Source organism: Myotis nattereri, assembly GCF_964212035.1.
Source record: "Myotis nattereri genome assembly, chromosome: 2".
NCBI lineage: Eukaryota > Metazoa > Chordata > Mammalia > Chiroptera > Vespertilionidae > Myotis > Myotis nattereri.
The window spans coordinates 209,491,773-209,513,359 of NC_138076.1; the positions used below are offsets into that span (position 1 = coordinate 209,491,773).

Genomic DNA, 21,587 nt, shown 5'->3' on the forward strand with positions numbered 1-21,587 from the left:
TGGTCAGTGCACATCATAGTGACTGGTCATTCTGCCGTTTGGTTGATTTCCGTATTAGCCTTTTATTATACACGATAGATTGTTCTAGGTGAAGAGCCTGAATGTTAAGAAGAATGTCATCTCCAAAGGGAGATGATTTTGAATGAACTAAATAGGGAAATAAATGATAGCATTTGCAAACGTACTAAGAAAATATATCGGAAAGATATGGGGGGAAAAGTACTTAAAATGAGACATAAACTAAGTGGTTAAATTTAATCAAATAGATTGCAAGATAGCAGAACAGCCTTAGCTCTGGGAGAATGTCAAGCCAATTCAAATTTTACTTGTTCCATTAAAGTATTCAGGGTTCTGTGTAGAAATTGGGGTCAAATTTATGGCTCTTAACCTTTTTGTAGGTCACTAACATGTTGCTAATTTAATAAAAGATATAGACTCTCTCCCAGAAAATGTACATATGTACATATATAAAAGTTTGCATATTATGTTTAGGAGATTCATAGGTATAGATAGGTATTCTATATAATATCCTATATAATAAAAGGCTAATATGCAAATCAACCAAATGGCAGAACGACCGGTCACTATGACAAGCACTGACCACCAAGGGGCAGATGCTCAATGCAGGAGCTGCCCCCTGGTGGTCAGTGCACTCCCACAGGGGGAGCACTGCTCAGCCAGAAGTCCTGAGCCAGGCTCAAGGCTGGCGAGCACAGTGGCAGTGGCAGGAGCCTCTCTCGCCTCCAAGGCAGGGCTAAGGATGTCCAACTGATGGCTAAGCTGTCAGTTGGACATCGCCTGAGGACTCCTGGACTGTGAGAGGGTGCAGGCTGGGCTGAGGATCCCCTTCCCTGAGTGCATGAATTTGGTGCACTGGGCCTCTAGTTTATAATAACAGCCTGGCCGGCATGGCTCAGTGGTTGAGTATTGACCTATGAACCAGGGGGTCACAGTTTGATTTCTGATCAGGGCACATGGCCGGGTTGCAGGCTTGATCCCCAATGTGGGGTGTGCAGGAGGCAGCTGATCAATGATTCTCTCTCATCATTGATGTTTCTATCTCCCTCTCCCTCTCCCTCTCCCTCTCCCTTTTTATCTCTGAAATCAATAAAAATATATTTTAATAATAATAATAACAACCAAGATTTATTGAGTCTTTACTATGTGGCAGTCCATACTATTCTATCTCACCTAATTATTTCCCTTTGCTTGGATTCCATATTTAGTAAATAACTTTGGATTAAAATTTGGATTCCTAGGGAGGTCAGCCTATGGAGAGAATGCACTGGTCATAAGAACCTCAAATGTAGTTACATTTTTCAATATCAGCAAACTGGCCCTCTGGTCTTTGAGTCTCATGAGCTTGATTAATGTAGGTCTGCCCCTGAGAGATGAACTTATTCTTAGCAGGCTGACTGAATCAAATCTCTGCCTGCAAGGCTGAGGGCCCTGAAAAGTCTGGTCAATTCACCAGGGTAATAGGTATATCCCTGAAAAGCCTCTCAAATGACAGCATGCCAACCTTTCCCATCATACACAGCCCTGATGTACCGTGTGGTATATGAACTTGGAGTTAGACCTGGTTTCAAATTTTGGCTTATCAGCCAGATATATGACCTCAGGGAAATTCTTTAACCATTCTAAGTGTGTTTCTTCATTTTAAATGGGGGATAATAACTGTGCCTAACTAGGAGGGTAGTTGTGAAAATAAAATGAAATTATTTAGGTAAGGCATTAGCCCAGTGACTACAATGATTACTACCTGCTTTCTTAAACCTGAAGCAAACACCTTATCTATGTTACCTTGGGCTTCTTACCTTTAAGAATCTTAGTTTCTTTAACTGTAAAATTAGAACAAAAAGACCTTATCTCTTAGGGCTGTTGTGAGGATTCAAGATATATTTAGGATAACTCATTGGGAGCCTACTACATGCCAGGAACTGTGCCAATTAGCTCTACCCTTATAGTAATCTTGGCACATAAGAGGTACTCAACAAATGATAATTATTATTATTTAACTAAACAATTCAGATAAAACATACAGACCAAGAAAATCTTCTTAAAGTTTCTTTAAACTTTCTTTGAACCAAATCTTGAGGTAAAGTACATGATAGCATTCCACATTCTTTTCGAGTGCTTTACTTCTATTTCTTACCAAGTAAAAACAGCTTAAGAAAAACACCCACATCCCTCCTTTAGCATATTTTCTTATTTCCCTTCTTTTATATTTTCTTTTCCACTTCTTTCCTCCTTTTCTCAGGGGTTGGGGGAGTTGTGATGATAAAGAGGAAGAGAGGGGGTTGTATATTAGAAATAAAGAGGGGCCAAGAAAGATTGTTTTATTTATCCCCCTCTGGTTGAACAGAATATGGCCTATAGCATACCATTGAGGGTAAAACCCAGAACAGCCTGACCTCCCAACCTCAAATTTGGGTGATGGGGTCATGAAGCATAGGTTAGGGTGATGGTAGGGCAGATGATATCTTTCTGGGAGTGGGATGTACTTAATCATGACAGTGAGGCTAAAAGAGCATAACTTTGAAGTCAAAGATACCAGGATTAAAATCCTGGCTCTGTTTTTGTTTTTAAATATATTTTTATTTATTTCAGAGAGGAAGGGAGAGGGAGAGAAAGATAGAAACATCAATGATGAGAGAGAATCCTTGATCAGCTGCCTTCTGCATGCCCCACACCGGGGATCAAGCCCACAACCCGGGCATGTACCCTGACCGGGAATCAAACCCGTGACCTCCTGGTTCATAGGTCGATGCTCAACCACTGAGCCACAACAGCCGGGCTAGCTCTGTTTTTTAATTGTGTGATTGAGTAAGTACTAAATACTCTGAGCCTCTGTTTCCTCTTTTATAAATTAGGAATAATAATATCTATCTGAAATACTTGTTGGAGTGGGGACCTTGAGGGGCCTGGGCAAAGGCAAGCTTGAGGGACAATTGGTAGTCATGGTATTTTTGACTTGCTAAGGGGTAAGCTTACAGATAAAATTTCTGAGAAGGGGTCCAATGAGGAGAAAAAGACAGGGTGAGCATGCTCAAGAATAAGGAAGATGCTTTGAGATTAGGGGAAGATAGTGAGAAAAGAATATTGCCAAAAGAGAAGAATTTTGGAGAAAGAGAAGAGATGGTTTTAAAAAAAGGAATATGTTTAACAAGTCTTGTTAAGTAATTCATCCCTTTTGTTTCCTCCAAAAGTATGCAGAAAAATCTACATTTTTTTCCGCATTTTGAGATGGAATTCTAGAGTTTTTTGGGAGCAGGGGAAGGATGGAGCAACATACTGAGAACACCTTCATAGAAAGAACAGGAAGGCCCAAGGAGGCTGAGTGAATTACATAAGATAATGCATGAAAGACCTGGCCATGGTAAGCAATCAATAAATATAAATTCTCTTCATTTTGATGGAGAAGAATATAAGTTCAAATGACAAGGTCACCATTCTAGTAACCCTGGTTTAATATTTTTCTCTAACTATATTGCCTCTTAATTTATGCTAATGATGTTGAATCAGGAGACATCCCTAGAGAATAAACTGACTTCATATTTATGAGACTGCAAATGTCTTAAGATGACTTTTTGTTTTAGCAAGACAAATACATAAATGAAATAAGACCACTATCATGGTCTTATTCATTCCTCATCTTATTATTTACCCTGGTGTGCAGTTTTATAGCCTGACTAGAGGCCCAGTGCATGAAATTCCTGTACTGGGAGGGGGCTTCCCTCAGCCCGGCCCATGCTCTCTCGCAGTACAGGACCCCTTGCTTCTTACTGCTCCTCCCCACCCCCTCACTGGCTGCTCCTTACCACTCAGCTTGCTGCTCTTTAGTGCTGCCACAGAGGCGGGAGAGGCTTCTGCCACCACTGCTGCACTTGCCAGTCGTAAGTTCAGCTTCTGGCTGGAGCGCACTGACTACCAGGGGGCAGCTCCTGCATTGAGTGTCTGCCCCCTGGTGGTCAGTGCGCATCATAGCGACTGGTCGTTCTGCTGTTTGGTCGATTTGCATATTAGCCTTTTATTATATACTAGAGGCCCGGTACACAAATTTGTGCACACGTCAGGGCTGGCAGGCCATGGGGAGGGGATGCAGGAGGTTGGCTGGCCACCCCCGATCAGGGGGCGGGGGCCAATCAGGGCTTGGGTGGGCAGGGTGAGGGGCCGCAGGAGGTTGGCTGGCCACATTGTGTGTCATAGTGACCAATCATTCCGGTTGTTCTGGTCATTCTAGTTGCTTGGCTTTTATATATAGAGAGGATATTCTGACTTTTTATCTCTAGACCAGGGGTGGGCAAACTTTTTGACTCGAGGGCCACATGGGTTCTTAAACTGGACTGGAGGGCCGGAACAAAAGCATGGATGGAGTGTTTGTGTGAACTAATATAAATTCAAAGTAAACATCATTACATAAAAGGGTACGGTCTTTTTTTTTTTTTAGTTTTATTCATTTCAAACGGGCCGGATCCAGCCCGCGGGCCGTAGTTTGCCCACGGCTGCTCTAGACCTTCATCAATTGGATCATTCTAGTTTTAAAATCTGTATCTGTAAGCCTTGCCTAGGAGCTACTGCTCTGCTGTATCACATGGTAGCTCCTTGCCTCTATAATTTTGTTTCTTTTTAATACACTGTGCCATCAAGTATAATGCATGGGCTATAAGCCTCAATTATTGTCAGCACTTGGGGACTCATCCTAATTATAGTGACAATTCTCTGACAGGCTCCAGGCAAGCTGTAGCTTGGAGTTCAACACTGAGAAACAAAGGTATTTTCTTTATGGGAGGTTTTCTAATAGCATTTGGAATCCTTTAGTTTAAAACTGTCTTTTTTTTCATTTAGTGTGGTAATTTATGTGCCTTATATGAAGACATGCATTTAATTTGTATTGTTATAATTTAAAATACTTTAGAATATACTAATTATGGAGAGCCTTGTTTCCTTACAACTCAGTTAGGTGGAGGAGATGATGTTTCAAAGCAGATTCACCCAGCAAAAATACTAGCTTCTGTTACCTTCTCTGGCTCTTTACCTAGCTCATCCTCCTATATAATAAAAGGCTAATATGCAAATCAACCAAACAGCAGAATGACCAGTCGCTATGACACGCACTGACCACCAGGGGGCAGATGCTCAACTCAGGAGCTGCCCCCTGGTGATCAGTGCACTCCCACAGGGGGAGTGCCACTCAGCCAGAAGCCAGGCTCACAGCTGGCAAGTGCAGCGGCGGCAGCGGGAGCCTCTCCCACCTCCATGGCAGTGCTAAGGATATCTGACTGCTGGCTTAGGCCCGCTTCCCATGGGGAGCGGGCCTAAGCAGTCAGTCAGACATCCCCCAAGGGCTCCCGGACTGCAAGAGGCACATTTTGTGCACCGGGCCTCTAGTTTCATTATAAATCTCCTCTCCGACTCCTTAAATTATTTCCTTTTTGTCACCTCTCTATTTCTCCTGTCATTGTCTTACTGGAGTCAATTCAAAATGGTTTTATTCTTTTTGAAACTTTCTACAAACTTAAGAAAAAAAACCCCTACCTGTGACCTAATTCCCACTGATTTCCTTTGCCTTCTAACTACAGATAGACAGTGTTGGCCTCTTCATTGTTCCCTCCCCACATCTGAAGAAAGAACATTGCTCTTTAACTTGAACTGTTTTATTTGAATGCAACCCACTGAGCCAATGAGTCATTTTCTCTTTTTAAAGCAAGCCTGAAAAATCTTCCATTTCTCTTCAGTTTAAAATTATTCTGTTTGTGAAGTGTTTTATGTCCTATGTATAAAGATACCCTATAAAACAGAGAAGATTGCCTTCCCCACTCAATGACTAACAACAATGGGTGCCCTAAAGACTAAAATTTTGAGTTAAAGGAACATCATTTAGTTGTCTTTTTTTATGGAGGCAAGGCACATAGTCTCTTTTGTTCACTAGTGAATTTCCAGAATCTTGATATACATTTTCAATAAATATTTATTTAATGAATTTAATGACTGATTTCCCCCTCCTCAATCTTTTAACTTGCTTAATATAATTTGTGTAGTTAGTCTTTTCACATTGGAATCTCCTGTGATCAAAAGAGTATTGAAAAATGAGAGATATATCAAACTGCAGAAGGTGCAGCAATATTCTTAGGGTTAATTTAGAAAATGTCTAATGAGAGACACATTCATTTCAGTACAATTTGCAGAATCTGCACTAGCATATCAAATATCATCTAATATATATGTCAATCTCCATTACATTTATTTTATAATTGGAAGTTTGGGGAATGTAATAGACAGCAGAGTGACTGCAGTTAATAATAAAAAATAATATATGTCAGTGACTCATTCATCTGTTACTCTCTGATATACTGACTCAGTTTTCAAGTGATATCACTATGTTTTGCAACCATCAGAGTAATAATTGATGGAAGCAAAAATCTTCAACAGATGTTGAAATGATTGGGTGAAAGCTTATCATAGAACAAGGTATTTACACCAGTCTCAAAGTATAACCTCACAAATTACTTGTTGATTACAAAGGGGAAAAAGTCTTTTACAATGCAGAAATTTTGTGAACACCATCTTAATCACATGATCAAACTTAACATCACTAATAATGGAACAAACTGTTCTATAATTTTCCTGCCAAAATTATTAAATAATGAGAAAAAAAATCAACCCCAATTTGAGGGACATTCAGAAAAAAACAGTTTGCCTGTGATCTTCAAAAATGTCAGTGTCACAGAAGTCTAACATCAAAACTGATTATATTGGAATTGTTTTCTACTCTACACTTTAATCCTCTGTTATTAACCTTTGTGAAATACAACAGCAGAATATTGGGGCTTACGTCATAGTTGCTCCTGGATCAGCAGTCATTTGATTGGTCACAAACACAGCCACATTATATTCTGCATCAAGAAATAAAATTAAGAAACTAAGTAATGGCAAAGTAAATATAAAAAGTTCTTTGCTTAGATTTCAGAGGTTAGGAATATTGTAGCTTATTTTATAAACAAAATTATATTCTTATTTTTTCTTAATTAAATAAATTGAGTCAAAGTTATTATTATTTTTAAAAAATATATATTTTATTGATTTTTTTACAGAGAGGAAGGGAGAGGAATAGAGAGTTAGAAACATCGATGAGAGAGAAACATCAATCAGCTGCCTCCTGCACACCTCTTAATGGGGATATGCCCGCAACCAAGGTACATGCCCTTGACCGGAATCGAACCTGGGACCTTTCAGTCTGCAGGACAATGCTCTATGCACTGAGCCAAACCGGTTAGGGCAAAGTTATTATTATTACTTAGGTACCTTATTGTATTAGAATTTAGAATCAATATTTTTTTATTTTTTTTTAAAGAGCGGTATTCCCATGAGAGTAATTTTAATTTTAGAAAATGTATTGCCTCCTGATATTATTCTGAGTTTCTCTGCAAAGTCAACTCAGGAAACAGTCACAGATGCTATTCTGATAGTGCAATTTATTAAAATCTACCTTCTGAGATTTTTTGGAGTCGTGATAACATCTGGGCCAATTTTTGTTGTCGTTCAGCCAACTCCCCACGACCACTGAAATCCACTCGAAAAAGGGCCATTATTGAATCAATGATCTGCACAGAATTCATGTAAAAATAAATATGCATTTGGAAAGGAAGAAGTTAATATGAATCAGAATCAATAGAAGAAATATAATATACTAAATATCTCTGTGACTGAGCAATATTTAAAGGCTTGTACCAACAGCTTGAAGATGCCAGCTTCTTCATGGAACTTTGCTGCTACATAGTCAAGTAGCTCCATCTGATGTTCACCTGGTGGGAAATGCAGTGAGAATATGTTATAAAAGCTGGAAGAAGCAGAGGTTAAGATCAATTATGTCCTTGGCAGCCAGGCAAAGAGAATCCTAGAAGGATTTCTTTCTATTGTTTATCCTCACTCGAGGATATTTTTTCCATTGATCTGTTTTTAAAAATATTTTTTTATTGATTTTAGAGAGAGGAAGGGAGAGGGATAGAGAGATAGAAGCATCAGTGAGAGAGGAACATCATCCATCAGCTGCCTCCTGCATGCACCCCTACCGGGGATAGAACCCTCAAACCCGGGCATGTGCCCTGACCAGGAATCCAACTAGTGACCTCTTAGTTCCTGGGTCAATGCTCAACTGTTGAGCCACACCAGCTGGGCTCCACTGATCTTTAGAGAGTGGAAGGGAGGGATAAGGGAGAGAGAGAAAGAGAGAGAAACATTGATATGTGAGACACACATTGATTGGCTGCTTCCTGCATGTGCCCCTACTGGGGCTGGGGAACTTGCAAGCGAGGTACATGCCCTTGACTGGGAATCGAACCCGAGACCCTTCCTTCCGTGGCTGATGCTCTAACCAATGAGGCAAACTAGCCAGGGCAGGATTTTCTTTTTAAAAAATATTTTTGTATTGATTTCAGAGAGGAAAGGAGAGGGGGAGATAGAAAAAGCAATGATGAGAGAGAATCATTGATTGGCTGCCTCCTGCATGCCCCACACTGGGGATTGAGCCTGAAACCTGGGCATGTGTCCTGACCAGGAATCAAACCATGACCTCCTGGTTCATAGGTCCATGCTCAACCACTGAGCCAAGCCAGCCCAGCAGGATTTTCTTAGTTATTTAATTATTTAACTTTATTAAATACTAGAGCCCAGTACACAAAAATTTGTGTACTCAGGAGGGTCCTTTAGCCCAGCCTGTGCCCTCTCGCAGTCTGGGACCCCTCAGGGAATGACCACCTGCTGGTTTAGGCCTGCTCCCCAGGGGATGGAGCCTAAGCTGGCAGTCAGACATCCCTCTGGCAGGCCTAGCTGCAGTCGGACATCCTTAGCACTGCTGAGGAGGCAGGAGAGGCTCCCACCACCACCGCTGTATTGGCAGCCATCAGCCAGGCTTGTGCTGAGCAGAGCTCCCCCTGTGGGAGCACACTGACAACCAGGGGGCAGCTCCTGCATTGAGCATCTGCCCCCTGGTGGTCAATGCACATCATAGTGACTGGTCGTTCCACAGTGTGGTTGATTTGCATATTAGCTTTTATTATATAGGATGACTTCATATTCTGCATTAGCATACATGCCAAGTACTACATTATCCATGTTACTCTCCATTTCAAAGATATAGGTAAGAAATAATTTCATGGCATTTTAATATCTAAGCTGGCAGTCAGACATGATGATACAATTTGTGGACTGACTAAATCAATTTGGAGAAAAGTAAAATAAAAAGAGAAAATAACAGTGTCAAAAAGTTGTGACTATCACTCATATAGTAAATCAGTGCTGCCAACCTTAAAACAACCCAAGCTTCCAATTGCTTGGGGTTCTTACTAGTATATGCACGTGCATAAAGCACATTGTCCAGTACTGCATCATGGTCTACATTGAAGCGATCAGCAATGTCCCGGAGGCGATCTGGACGGCTGGAAGGTGCCAAAATTAAGGAACTAATAAAGCAATTTTTAAAAAGTTTAGACAACTACAAAAAATAATACTGTAAGGAAATGAACAGAAAGGCAAAACAATGTACCTGCACAGGTATTCTGGAGGATACTAATAATCACTTCAAATCTACACCACATTTTATTTTTCATAAGTGCCTCAATGAATACCTTAGGTAGTGATAATGGTTAGAGAAATGATAAGGCCGTAAACATTTAAATGTTAAATTACCTAATTTTTACAATAACCATGGAAGCCAGTTGTATGGCCTATATTACATTTTACAAATGAGGACAGGACAGAGATTAAGCAAATGACTCAGAATATGCGGCAAATCAATTACAAGAGAAAAACTAAATATTAAGATTTGTGAATCTCTTTTGTTCTCAATTCTATAATAGATGTATTCTAGGAAGATAATATCACTGAATTATAATTTAAGTTGCTTCAAAGTGAATTAATTCACTCTGTTCATACTCCTCATTGTTCAATATGAAATAGCTTAATATACCATTAATCATGTTTTGCCAGTGAATGGTAAATTTGACTACATGAACCAAAGGGTCAGAAAGGTAACTTCAAAGGTCAAAAGGGAATTACCAACCTTATTCTAAGGAGTTGTGTTAATTTTCTGAAATTAGTAAATTCATAGGAAAGCAAATTCAGTGTACCTGCAAAGGTATTCTGGAAGATGCTAATTATCACTTAGATCTATCTAAACTGTAAATGAGTAAAAACATTTTTCACCATGTCAGTGTTCACAAAACTTGGTTACTATGTAACCAGAAGTATAAAAATTGTGCTTATGCTGAAGGGAAGTTCAAATCAATCTACAAATATTTATTAACTGAACACCATATGGAATAAATCACCATAATCATAAATTACCAATGCAAGGCATTATGGTGAATATAAGGAGTCATAAGATAATCCACACCAAAAGGTAATCATAAAACATAATTAAGTAGACAAAATATAAACATTAAAAAGAAAAATATCAAGAGAGAACCAGCCAAAACCGGTTTGGCTCAGTGGATAGAGCGTCGGCCTGCGGACTGAAAGGTCCCAGGTTCGATTCTGGTCAAAGGCATGTACCTGGGTTGCGGGCACATCCCCAGTAGGAGATGTGCAGGAGGCAGCTGATCGATGTTTCTCTCTCATCGATGTTTCTAGCTCTCTATCTCTCTCCCTTCCTCTCTGTAAAAAATCAATAAAATATATTTTTTTAAAAAAAAAGAGAGAACCAAATACATGTAAGAGACACTGGAAGAATGAAAACATTCTGAGGCACTCGTGTGTCCTTGTCCCTCCCTACTCGTTCTTGTACAGGACTTGGCTCCTGTTTCTCTTTACCGTTCTTGATAAAATCTAAATTACCCAACAATGGTTTCTAATCTGTAAGAACAATTCCTCCCTCTCCAAGAACCACCCTTAAACAGCTATTTCTGAAACTAGCTGGAGCCCAGCTGAGCTCCTCTCATTACAGCCCTATGCAACATTCCACCCTCCTTCCCCAAGTTAGAAATTTCCTTCAGAGTCTTCTTATGCCCAGTATTTCCAAATAAAGTATTCTGCAAACAGTTCTCTGGTGTTTTTCATCTACTGGAGTTTTTTTGGGTAGTAAATTTAGAGGATTTATATGATCCAGAAACACTGTGAGGTGGGCATAGAGGAGCAAATACCCAATAGGATAGAAATATACCATGCAAATTTGTATATGACAGGCCAAATGAACATTCAAGAGTGAGAGCGACAGAACCTAGAGACAGAACCTAGCGAGAGAACATGGCAAAAGATCCTGGACAGAAACTGGCCACAGAACCTAGATACAGAACCTAGCGAGAGAACATGGCAAAAGATCCTGGACAGAAACTGGCCTCAGAACCTAGACACAGAACCTACACAGAACCTAGAGACAGAAGAACTTCGCTGGAGAGAACATGGCAAAAGATCCTGGACAGAAACTGGCCACAGAACCTAGACACAGAACCTAGCGAGAGAACCTGGCTGAAGAACCTAGAGACAGAACCTGGCTAGAACTTGGCAGGAGAACCTCTCTATGCTGATCAACAGAACCTGGCTGGAGAACCTACAGAACCTGGCAATAGAACCAGGCAAGAGAACCCAACCATGCTGATCAACTGAACGCTGCCTCCGAGTCTTTCCTTCTTCGCCGACTCCGTCCACACCTTTGGGGACCCCTGGACCTACTGGGGTTGGACCCCAGCACACCAACACATAAGTATGCCCACTTCCTTACCTTGGCCAACATTAATATATTAAAACATTTTAATTTTTACTTACTGGATAGGTAAAAAAAAAAAAAAAAAAGAGTGAGAGCAAAATAATGCCAGAGCTCAAGTTTACCTACCACCTCACTACTTTTCTGATAAAATGACTTGAGTAGGTACTCCAGGAAAACAGAAATACAGAAAAGATTTGGGATGCAAAAAACAATAATGAATAAAGAAAAGGAGAGTCTTAATAGTTAAGTCTAAATAATTGAAACTCTTCTTTTTGTTTATCCTTCACATCCAGATTTCCTCCTACTTCCTCTATCTCCATGGTTTCTTCTTTTTAAGTCCTTCTTTCTAAATACTGGCATACCCCAAAGTTGTGTTCTCAGTTCTCTCTTCTAAGTTCTCTTGCCCCTTTGGTTATTACATCCATATCTCTAGGTCCTATCCCTTTCTTAAGCTGAGTCCAATGTTTACAATTGTCATTTGAATGTCTTCCTGTACCTCACATTCAACACATTAAAATGAAAAATCACCTTTTCTCTGAAACATGATCTGCTCAATTCTGTCATGAGCATCATGATTCTCCCATTTTCTACACAAAAAACCTTGTGTGGTTTCTCTCACCTTTCCTTTGTCTACCAAATACAGTCATCAAGTCCTATCAATTTTCCTCCCTAATATTTCTTGTCCTTTTCTTTTTATTCCTACTGCTTCCAACCTAGATCAAGTTCTCACTACTTGCCTAGAATATTGCAAAAGTATCTAATTTACACTCATCATCCATCTGGTTTTAAAGCCCTTTATGTCTAAGACCCAAATCACCTTACCAGCCTTGCATTCTGGAATACCTTCCACTTCAAACAAATTCTTTGTTATCTAAATAGGTTCTGCCCTTTACTCTTCTGTGCTTGTGTTCCTTTCATACATTTCCCCTTATTTTGGACCACACTCTGAGTGAATCAATAATCTTCTGTCTAATTATAAGTAAAACTAGAGGCCCGGTGTAAAACATTTGTGCACTTGGGGTGGGGATGAGCGTCCCTCAGCCCAGCCTGTGCCCTTTTGCCCTCGGGGGATGTCGGACATCCTTAGCGCTGCCACGCTTGTGGCTGAGTGGCGCTCACCCTGTGGGAGTGCATTGACCACCAGGGGGAAGCTCCTGTGTTGAGCATCTGCCCCCTGGTGGTTAATGCATGTCATAGCGACTGGTCACTGCACCATTCAGTCGATTTGCATATTACCCTTTTATTATATAAAATATTTGGAGAAGAGGATTAAAAATGAATACATATTTTACTCTCATGTATTTGTTTTGTCAATTTCACAGCAAATCCTTCCAGAGAAATGAAATCTTTTTAAATAAAAAGTGATTTGAGACCTTGACCAGCAATTGTTTTCCCCTTGGCTTTTCTCATTATTGCTGGTTCCCGAGATGATTATAAAAATGATATATTTAAACAAAACTATTTTATAGTAACAGTACTAAATCACACTACTATGACAGCAAGTTGTTTAAATAAAAAGGTTACAAAGTATTTTCTGTATCGATGAAGATAATCTTTCCTCCTGAGTAGCCACCTGCTCCTGGAAGTTGAGCTGTCACTAGGAAGCAATTAAGAGTTAATTAATATTAATAGGAATGAATACACTTTATACAAATAAATATATAAATTAACATGGGATTTATGCTGGTTGCAGTTCTTTAGTTAAGCTAGCAAAGAATCATGATCCTTTAGTTTCTAATCAGCATGTTATATTTTTATATTACTAAGCAATGGCAAAATTAAAGCATTCTGCCAGCAGAATAGTAATTCAACAGAGAATGTCAACATCTCTCACAAGGGGAGATATTCACGAAAGATAGTTCTCCTAAAATATAAAAATAGAATTTACTAACTTTCTTCGTACAAAAAATAATCACAAATATAATTTATGCTGTATAATCCATTTAATATTTTGATTCATTTTAGTCAAAATTTAAAATGCATTTTCTTTCTTATGTAGTGGTAGCTCATACTAAGGAATTATTTTACATTAAGTACATGCATTATTTCATTTATTTTTTCAAAACAACTGTAAATTTGGTACTATCATTATTCCTATTTTATTGATGGGGACAATTAGGAAGGTGAAGCAACTTGCCCAAGTCACACAGCTATTAATGGTAGAGTCAAGAACGAAGCCAGGTATTTTGGTTCCAGAATCCCTTTCTTACCCATTTTGCCATGCCCCTTATACTTAAGTCAAAGAAATACACAGTAATGTCTTTGTGCAAAAGGAGGTGTTTTACTTACTGTTTTAGAAAAATTTATTTTTAAGTCTGTCCTAGGGCTAACCTTACTCCACGGGATTCTAGGCCTCAATAGATTTTGTGACATTCTTGAAGATACAACATAGAAGATAGAATGGAAAAATTGAGACAGTGAAACCCTCTGCCCACCAACACACTCATATACCCACTTACCTCATCCCTATTTCCATATAGGTGTTCAGAGTGCAGCATATCACCTTAAACCTCACACATTCAAAGACTAGCTTTGGTATCTGTGTAACTATGGGCAGTTAACCTCTCTGAGATTTATTTTCCTTGTAAATCTGTTCAGATTACATGAGATTATATAAAGTATCAGGCACGTCCTAACTGGTTTGGCTCAGTGGATAGACCAGTGATGGCGAACCTTTTGAGCTCGGAGTGTCAGCATTTTGAAAAACCCTGACTTAACTCTGGTGTCGTGTCACGTATAGAACTTTTTTGATATTTGCAACCATAGTAAAAAAAAGATTTATATTTTTGATATTTATTTTATATATTTAAATGCAATTTAACAAAGAAAAATCAACCAAAAAAATGAGTTCGCGTGTCACCTCTGACACGCGTGTCATAGGTTCGCCATCATGGGGGTAGATCAATGGCCTGCGGACTGAAGGGTCCCGGGTTTGATTCTGGTCAAGGGTGCAGCCTGGGTTTTTGGCTCAATCCCCAGTAGGGGGCGTGCAGGAGGCAGCCAATCAATGATTCTCTCTCATCATTGATGTTTCTCTCTCCCTCTCTAACCTCTTCCTTCCTCTCTGAAATCAATAAAAATATATTTAAAAATAAATAAACAAAGTATCAGGCACAAGTTAGTAAATGATAGCTATGATTATTTTTGTTATTATTATTATTTGTTGTTGTTGTTAATCCTCACCAGAGGATATTTTTCCATTGATTTTTAGAGAGTGGAAAGGAGAGGGAGAGACAGAGAAACATCGATGTGAGAGAGACACATCGAATGGTTGCCTCTTGCAGGTGCCCTGACCAGGGCCAGGGATGGAGCCTGCAACTGTGGTATGTGCCCCTGACCATCATTGACCCCGGGAGCCTTCAGTCCGAGGGCCGATACTCTATCCACTGAGCCAAACTGTCTGGAGCTTTGTTATTACTGTTGTTATGTATCCTTACCACAGAGTGTATGAGAGAGCTGGGTTTTTCCAGTACGAAATTCTGTGAAAATATAGAAAACAAAAACACATAGTTAATTTTTAGATATTTTCATAAATAATAAAACATGGCCTCAGGGTATAGTTTTCTTTTCCAAGTGTCAAATTTTACACATAAAGTACCACATCATGAATGGATTCTGCATATATGAATACCAGTAGTAAAAATAACTTTTAAAGGTATTTTTTCACAGAATTGTCCTTTAGATAAAGATTAAGTTAAACAAAGTTTTCTTTAGGAATAGTCATATAAACGAGAGTTTAAGACCCTACCTACCATAGGAGAGCCTGGGGTTCTCCCACTGAACTGAGATCCTCAAAGGGGAACTGAAGTAGTCTCATACTGGTGGTATGCCCTAGCCCAGTGATGGCGAACCTTTTGAGCCGGCGTGTCAGCATTTTGAAAAACCCTAACTTAACTCTGGTGCCGTGTCACATATAGAAATTTTTTGATATTTGCAACCATAGTAAAACAAAGACTTACATTTTTGATATTTATTTTATATATTTAAATGCCATTTAACAAAGAAAAATCAACCAAAAAAATGAGTTCGTGTGTCACCTCTGACATGCGTGTCATAGGTTCGCCATCACTGCCCTAGCCACCAAAACAGCAAATTCTCTCTGGAGGAAAACTTGCACTCTCACCACTTTCGGCCCACTGAACTCCCACAGATTAAAGTCAAGCAATGATCTCACAAATATCAATACACATACAAGACAATAAGCCACTAAGACTAAGTTAATAAAAATAGAAATAATGAAAACCAGATATATTTTTCTAAGTCAACAAAAACATCAACTAAACAACATATTTAATTCCCCTAGGGCTGCAAGTACTGGAGTAGTCAGACATAGTATGTAATATAGTTATGTATGAATTGTTTTGAAGAAAAAATAGAGGATATAAACAGGGAAGAGAAAATCTACTATGTTCACTCAACATGCATTTCTTAGAAATAAGATCTGTTTCATTATTCAACTATCTTTTGAAAGAATGCAAAAAAATTCTATCTTCTATAGAAGTCAGAGATGAAACAATGAAAAATGTCAATAAGACCCATCTATTAATGTTGGAATATATTTAACTATAGCATAGAATAATCCTGTATTATGAGAATTGATATTTAAACATAAGTTCTAAATTAGATATACTTTACTATTGGTTTATTTAATTATATACATATGTTTGTGTATATATATGTATATATGTATAATTTTTCCCCAATAACAAAATATTAAGGTTCTGCTTACCTCCAAAAGCTTCTGTGATTGCCATGCTTTCAATTCCACCTCCTAGCAACTTACTGGATATAGAAAGCAAGTATTAGTAACAGGAACAGAAACAGAGAAATTAAGAAAGGAGAAAGCATTAATATCATTTCTTTCTATATCTATCTATCTATATCTATTTAACAGGAACAGGAATTCTTGGCTGAACAAATGGTACACCACCTGTTAAATCACAGGTTCTACTCTGTGAAGGCTGGTGGATCAACAGAACAACTTGTAAGCCCTGCTGTTCTTATTTCTGGTACCAATAGGAAATGGGCATTATAAGCCTTATGTCTCAGTTCTGGTAGAGCTGAATTGGAGTTTGACTAAATAGTCTTATTATTAACTGGGTTTTTCATATTGTGCTGGAACTATGTTTCTAAAAATCAACTATTCAATTTTTAAAAAATATACTGAGAAACATGAAAAGTAGATATTAGGATAAAGGAAATGATAAGTTAAATTATTTTTTTTTAATTATTTTAAAATTTAGTTTGGGCTAATTTTAAAAATTAGGCTGATTCCAGAAACTATATATTTTTGGTCTGAAGTTCTTGTAAGAAATTTAATCATTTCCAGAAGTAGTTTAAAATTTATTTGCTACAGTTGCCTTTTGAAAAAAAAAAAAACAAACACAAAAAAAAACTATTTCAAAAGAAGAAGCTATTTGTATTACCTTTGGTAGAAACAACAGCCAGATAGAGAAAAATAAATATAGTATTTCAAAGACTGTGCTTAGTGGTTATAAAATATATGAGATACACACTCAAATTCCTGGCTCCCAGTGGTGATATGGAAAACCATTTTCCTCTTCTCACTATACTCAAATGCAGTCAAGAATCCTGGCTCCTTCAGAAAGACAAAAAGGAAGGGTTTTAAAAGGGTATAAGATGATGATTTTAATTTTAAATGCTGCCGAAACTATAGACTTGGTTATCAGGATCATTATTTGATATAAGCTATAGTTCATTTGTCTTTGAAGGCAGCACAAGGTCATGTTTAAGAATACAGCCTCTTGAGCCACCCTACCTAGGTTCAGTGGCCCCAAAAGCTCTACACAAAAGCTTGAATCAAAGCATATGCTTTTGCTTGGAGCCTGACAGCAGCATGGACCTCTCACCTTGTGGGCTCACTTACAAGGTATGGGTTTGGCTCAGCTGCCACAGTGAGCATATTCTTGGTCCTATCTATCTCAACTGTATACATCCATTGTTAGTCTTTTTCTAACCCAATGCTCTCTTATCAATTGGTCTATACCAGGGAAAAGTAACTTCTTTGGTGCTGAGTGCAATGCAACAGCTATGATACATTTGAGAAGACAAAACAAAAATAAGGAGGAGGAATATAAAAAAGTAAATAAAAAGGAGAAGAAAAGGCAGAGAAAAGGAAATATAAAGAGAGACAAAAAGGAAAGTTTGGTAAAAATAATTACCTTCATAGTGTTCTAGGTCTCTTAACCCTGCCTCAATCTTTTAGAAATTAATCGGGGAGAATAGTACACTATGATCTATAGTGACTTAAGAGTTCCCACAATGGTTTCTAGTGTTCATAATGAAAAAGGCTACAGAAACTCACAGAGCCCTTCTAAGCTAAAACAACAAAGAATGGATTTTGCTTACAATAAGTTTGTTGGCTGCCTCTTTAATCTTGTCCACTTTTGCTTCTGAGAGCCCTTTGACATTGCACAGGGCTCTTCTTGTTGTCATTTGTATCCCTTTGATGGTACAGATTCCTACTGACTTCAGTTTTTTAATGTCAGCCACGTTCTGTAAGTAAAAGAATGGAGCAGATTGATAAAATACCAGCCTGAGAAATTCCCATAGTATGTCATGCACTTTGTGTCCATCTCCTTCCACCGTGATGCCAATTTTATACAAGCAACCAGGTGGAACCCACCCACCATGTAGCCAAATGTTCTGGAAATACGAGTAGAACATACCCAGCACACGGCCAAATGTTCTGGCTGTGCCCTGATTTCCCAAGAATATTAGTGGGACCATGGCAATGTAACAAGGAATTCAAAAGAAAAGTCTGTTGGTAGAAAAGCTAGCTAATTTATCACACATTCACCCCCTCAGTTCAGCTCCTTCCTTCTACAAAACTTCATTACTAATATATTATTTTAATTTTTTAAGGATTTTTTCCCCTTCTACCCTTGGTGAATGAAAATAACTACATCACCAAAGGACCAGAATTTTCTCTTGCTCCTATTTTCTAAATCTAACCGAAAGAGATAAAATGTGAGGCTCCAGCCGAAACCAGTTTGGCTCAGTGGATAGAGCGTCGGCCTGCGGACTGAAAGGTCCCGGGTTCGATTCTGGTCAAGGGCATGTACCTGGGTTGCGGGCACATCCCCAGTAGGAGATGTGCGGGAGGCAGCTGATCGATGTTTCTCTCTCATCGATGTTTCTAACTCTCTATCTCTCTCCCTTCCTCTCTGTAAAAAATCAATAAAATATATTTTTTTAAAAAAATGTGAGGCTCCAAAAGTTAATGTCACAGAAGTTTTCTATCAACTAATTGCTGTTGAAGTTCATTTAGTTTGTTATTTGCAGTCTGGATTTCTGTAAACATCATTTACTCTAATCATCTGACACAGAAGTGAATTTTCTGCTGATGAAGACAGTAGGTGCAGAGAGCTTGCAATACCTCCAGTTGAACCAGTGGTTCTCAAACGTGGGCAGTTTTGCCCCCTGGGGATACTGGACAATGTCTGGACAAATTTTAGTTGTGCTACTGGATATAGTGAGTGGTTAGGAGCCAGGATGCTGCTAAACACCCTACAATGCATAGGACAGCTCCCCACAACAAAGAATCGCCCAGTCCCAAATGTTCAATAGGGTCAAGGCTGAGAAACACTGAATTGGACAATTTCACACAGCATTAAAAAAAATACTTACAATTCCATGTTTTTGTAACAGGTCAATGTCTTGAAACAAAGATTCCTAAAGGAGAGCAAACAGAAAAAAATGAAGTTTTGATTATTCATATTACATTGTTTAGCACCTTTTAAAGAGTTAATTCAATATTATGGTCACTCCAAATTCCTAAAATTCCACTTCTCCAGACAGAGGTACAATCAATAATACTTTTACAAGCACTTTGTTGCATACTTAGAAGAGCTAACATCCAAAGAGGTAGAAAAATCTAACAGTTTTGTCATGGTCTAAGACAGTGATGGGGAACCTATGACATGTGTGCCAGAGGTGACACGCAAACTCATTTTTTTGATTTTTCTTTGTTAAATGGCACTTAAATATATAAAATAAATATCAAAAATATAAATCTTTGTTTTACTATGGTTGCAAATATCAAAAATTTCTATATGTGACATGGCACCAGAGTTAAGTTAGGGTTTTTCAAAAGGCTGACACGCCGAGCTCAAAAGGTTCGCCCTCACTGACCTAAGACCTTCACCCATAGGAATGGAACAACATTTAACCTATTTTAAAATATGTTTTCTCAACCTTCTTCCCCACCAGACCTTGCACTCCTTCCTCTGCTATGTGTTACCGGTATACACAGGAACCAGTGTGGCCGTACTAGTGGTTGAGTTATTGCAATTATCCCATGCCAGTTGCTAAGTAGCTAATCTTAGCACCTCTTGCTAAACAAGTTGTTACATATTTGTAATATTGCCTCTCTCTAGAACTAGGTTTTATTTCTATTCAGTTTCTAAATATCGTTGCTAACAGAGGGAACTTCATTTTTGTGGCATGACTGTCTGCATATCTTTCAATATTCTTGCCATACCTCATCATCTTGGAATCCTGATTCCTCCAGGACAACTTGATCCTCCTTCATATTGAAAGGAGAGCAGCAGAAAAAAACAACAACACCCAATTCTGGGAAAATAAGAAATATGATTTAAGAAGTAGTCATAGATGATACAGTACAAAATCCTTTGCCCAGAGGCCTCCTTGATTTTATTTCAAAGTCCAGAAGGATAATTAGAGAAACATTTAGTTTGGAATGGCTTGGCCGGCCAATAATCTTTCTGCTGAGCATGTGGCATTATCTCCTTCGTGAGGATGTATGTGGGGTGGGGATTTGAGTTTCTTCTCTCTCTCCTCAAAAGTGGTCATTTATTCTTATATCTTTTGATTTCCTTTAGCACAGCTAATTATGACTGTCTGCCATCTTTTTTGTTATCTTGAAATGTTATCTAGACTTGCATACTGCTATTTAACCTTTCATGTTTAGGTTAATAACACTCTAAGAACTTTGACCTTGTGTCGTTCTTCCTGTATCCTCCCTGGCTCCTAGAACTTAATCTACCCTCAATAGAGAGATTTTATTTTCCTCATAAAAATATGAATACCTTTCTGCTAGTTAATTATGAATGGGCTCTCTTGTAACATACATCTTTTTGCTTCATAGATTAGGTGTATTTTGTATTTACTAATTTTATGAAGATTTAAAATTACAGTGGCTACTCTCTCTCTATGTACATAAAAGGCTAATATGCAATGTCCCCTTGGGAGTTGGATGGGTTAGAGCACTTGCTATGACGTGCGCTGACCACCAGGGGGCGGCGCAGACGGAAGGCCCCCATCGGCCCTGATGGCTGGCCAGGCCCAGGGACCCTACCACGCACAAATTTTGTGCACCAGGCCTGTGGGCTATAATAATAAAAGCATAATATGCTAATTAGACCAGGCAGCCTGACGACCTTCCTGACGACCTTCCCTACGACCTTCCGGACAAAGCCAGAGTGTGCAGGCCGAGCATATAACATTAGGGCCAAGAAACAGAATCCAACAGCCATTTAACACTGAAGCTGTTGTTTTAAGACCTCAGGAATTTACAAGCCATGGCCGTATTTATTAGAATAAAATGTGGTCCCAGTAACTCCTTTTGGGGGGTCTATTCCGTCTCCTCACTTAACACTAAGTCGGGGGTTGGGGCCTAGCAGAAGGGAACAAACCGCCGGGAGGTGTGGCTGCTGCCACCTACACAGCCGAGTCACCGAGGAACCGAGGCCGTGCACTGGGGTCTCCTGGATGCTGTCCCTCAGTTAATCCTACACATTATTCCCCAAAGTTCCACAGACTGCCCTCCCGGACGAAAACAAAAATCACCCGTTTCTTCTCCCCCTGAAAAAACGAAAAGGTTGTTCTCTCTCCTTCTCAAGTG

General features: G+C 38.9%; 1 protein-coding gene across 1 annotated transcript in view; it reads right to left on the bottom strand.

The window, feature by feature from the left end:
- DMC1 (DNA meiotic recombinase 1) overlaps positions 1-20,255 on the bottom strand; it is a gene marked incomplete at its 5' end in the record, with an annotated part of 31,437 nt that extends 11,182 nt beyond the window's left edge. The window contains 11 exons of the mRNA XM_081083343.1: positions 6,836-6,896; positions 7,490-7,604; positions 7,732-7,805; positions 9,346-9,437; positions 13,226-13,298; positions 15,139-15,180; positions 16,431-16,483; positions 17,218-17,300; positions 18,071-18,217; positions 19,352-19,396; positions 20,205-20,255. Of these exons, the coding sequence (XP_080939469.1) occupies positions 6,836-6,896; positions 7,490-7,604; positions 7,732-7,805; positions 9,346-9,437; positions 13,226-13,298; positions 15,139-15,180; positions 16,431-16,483; positions 17,218-17,300; positions 18,071-18,217; positions 19,352-19,396; positions 20,205-20,255 (836 nt within the window). The remainder of the gene's footprint in view (positions 1-6,835; positions 6,897-7,489; positions 7,605-7,731; positions 7,806-9,345; positions 9,438-13,225; positions 13,299-15,138; positions 15,181-16,430; positions 16,484-17,217; positions 17,301-18,070; positions 18,218-19,351; positions 19,397-20,204) is intronic.
- Between the last annotated feature and the right edge of the window lie 1,332 nt (positions 20,256-21,587).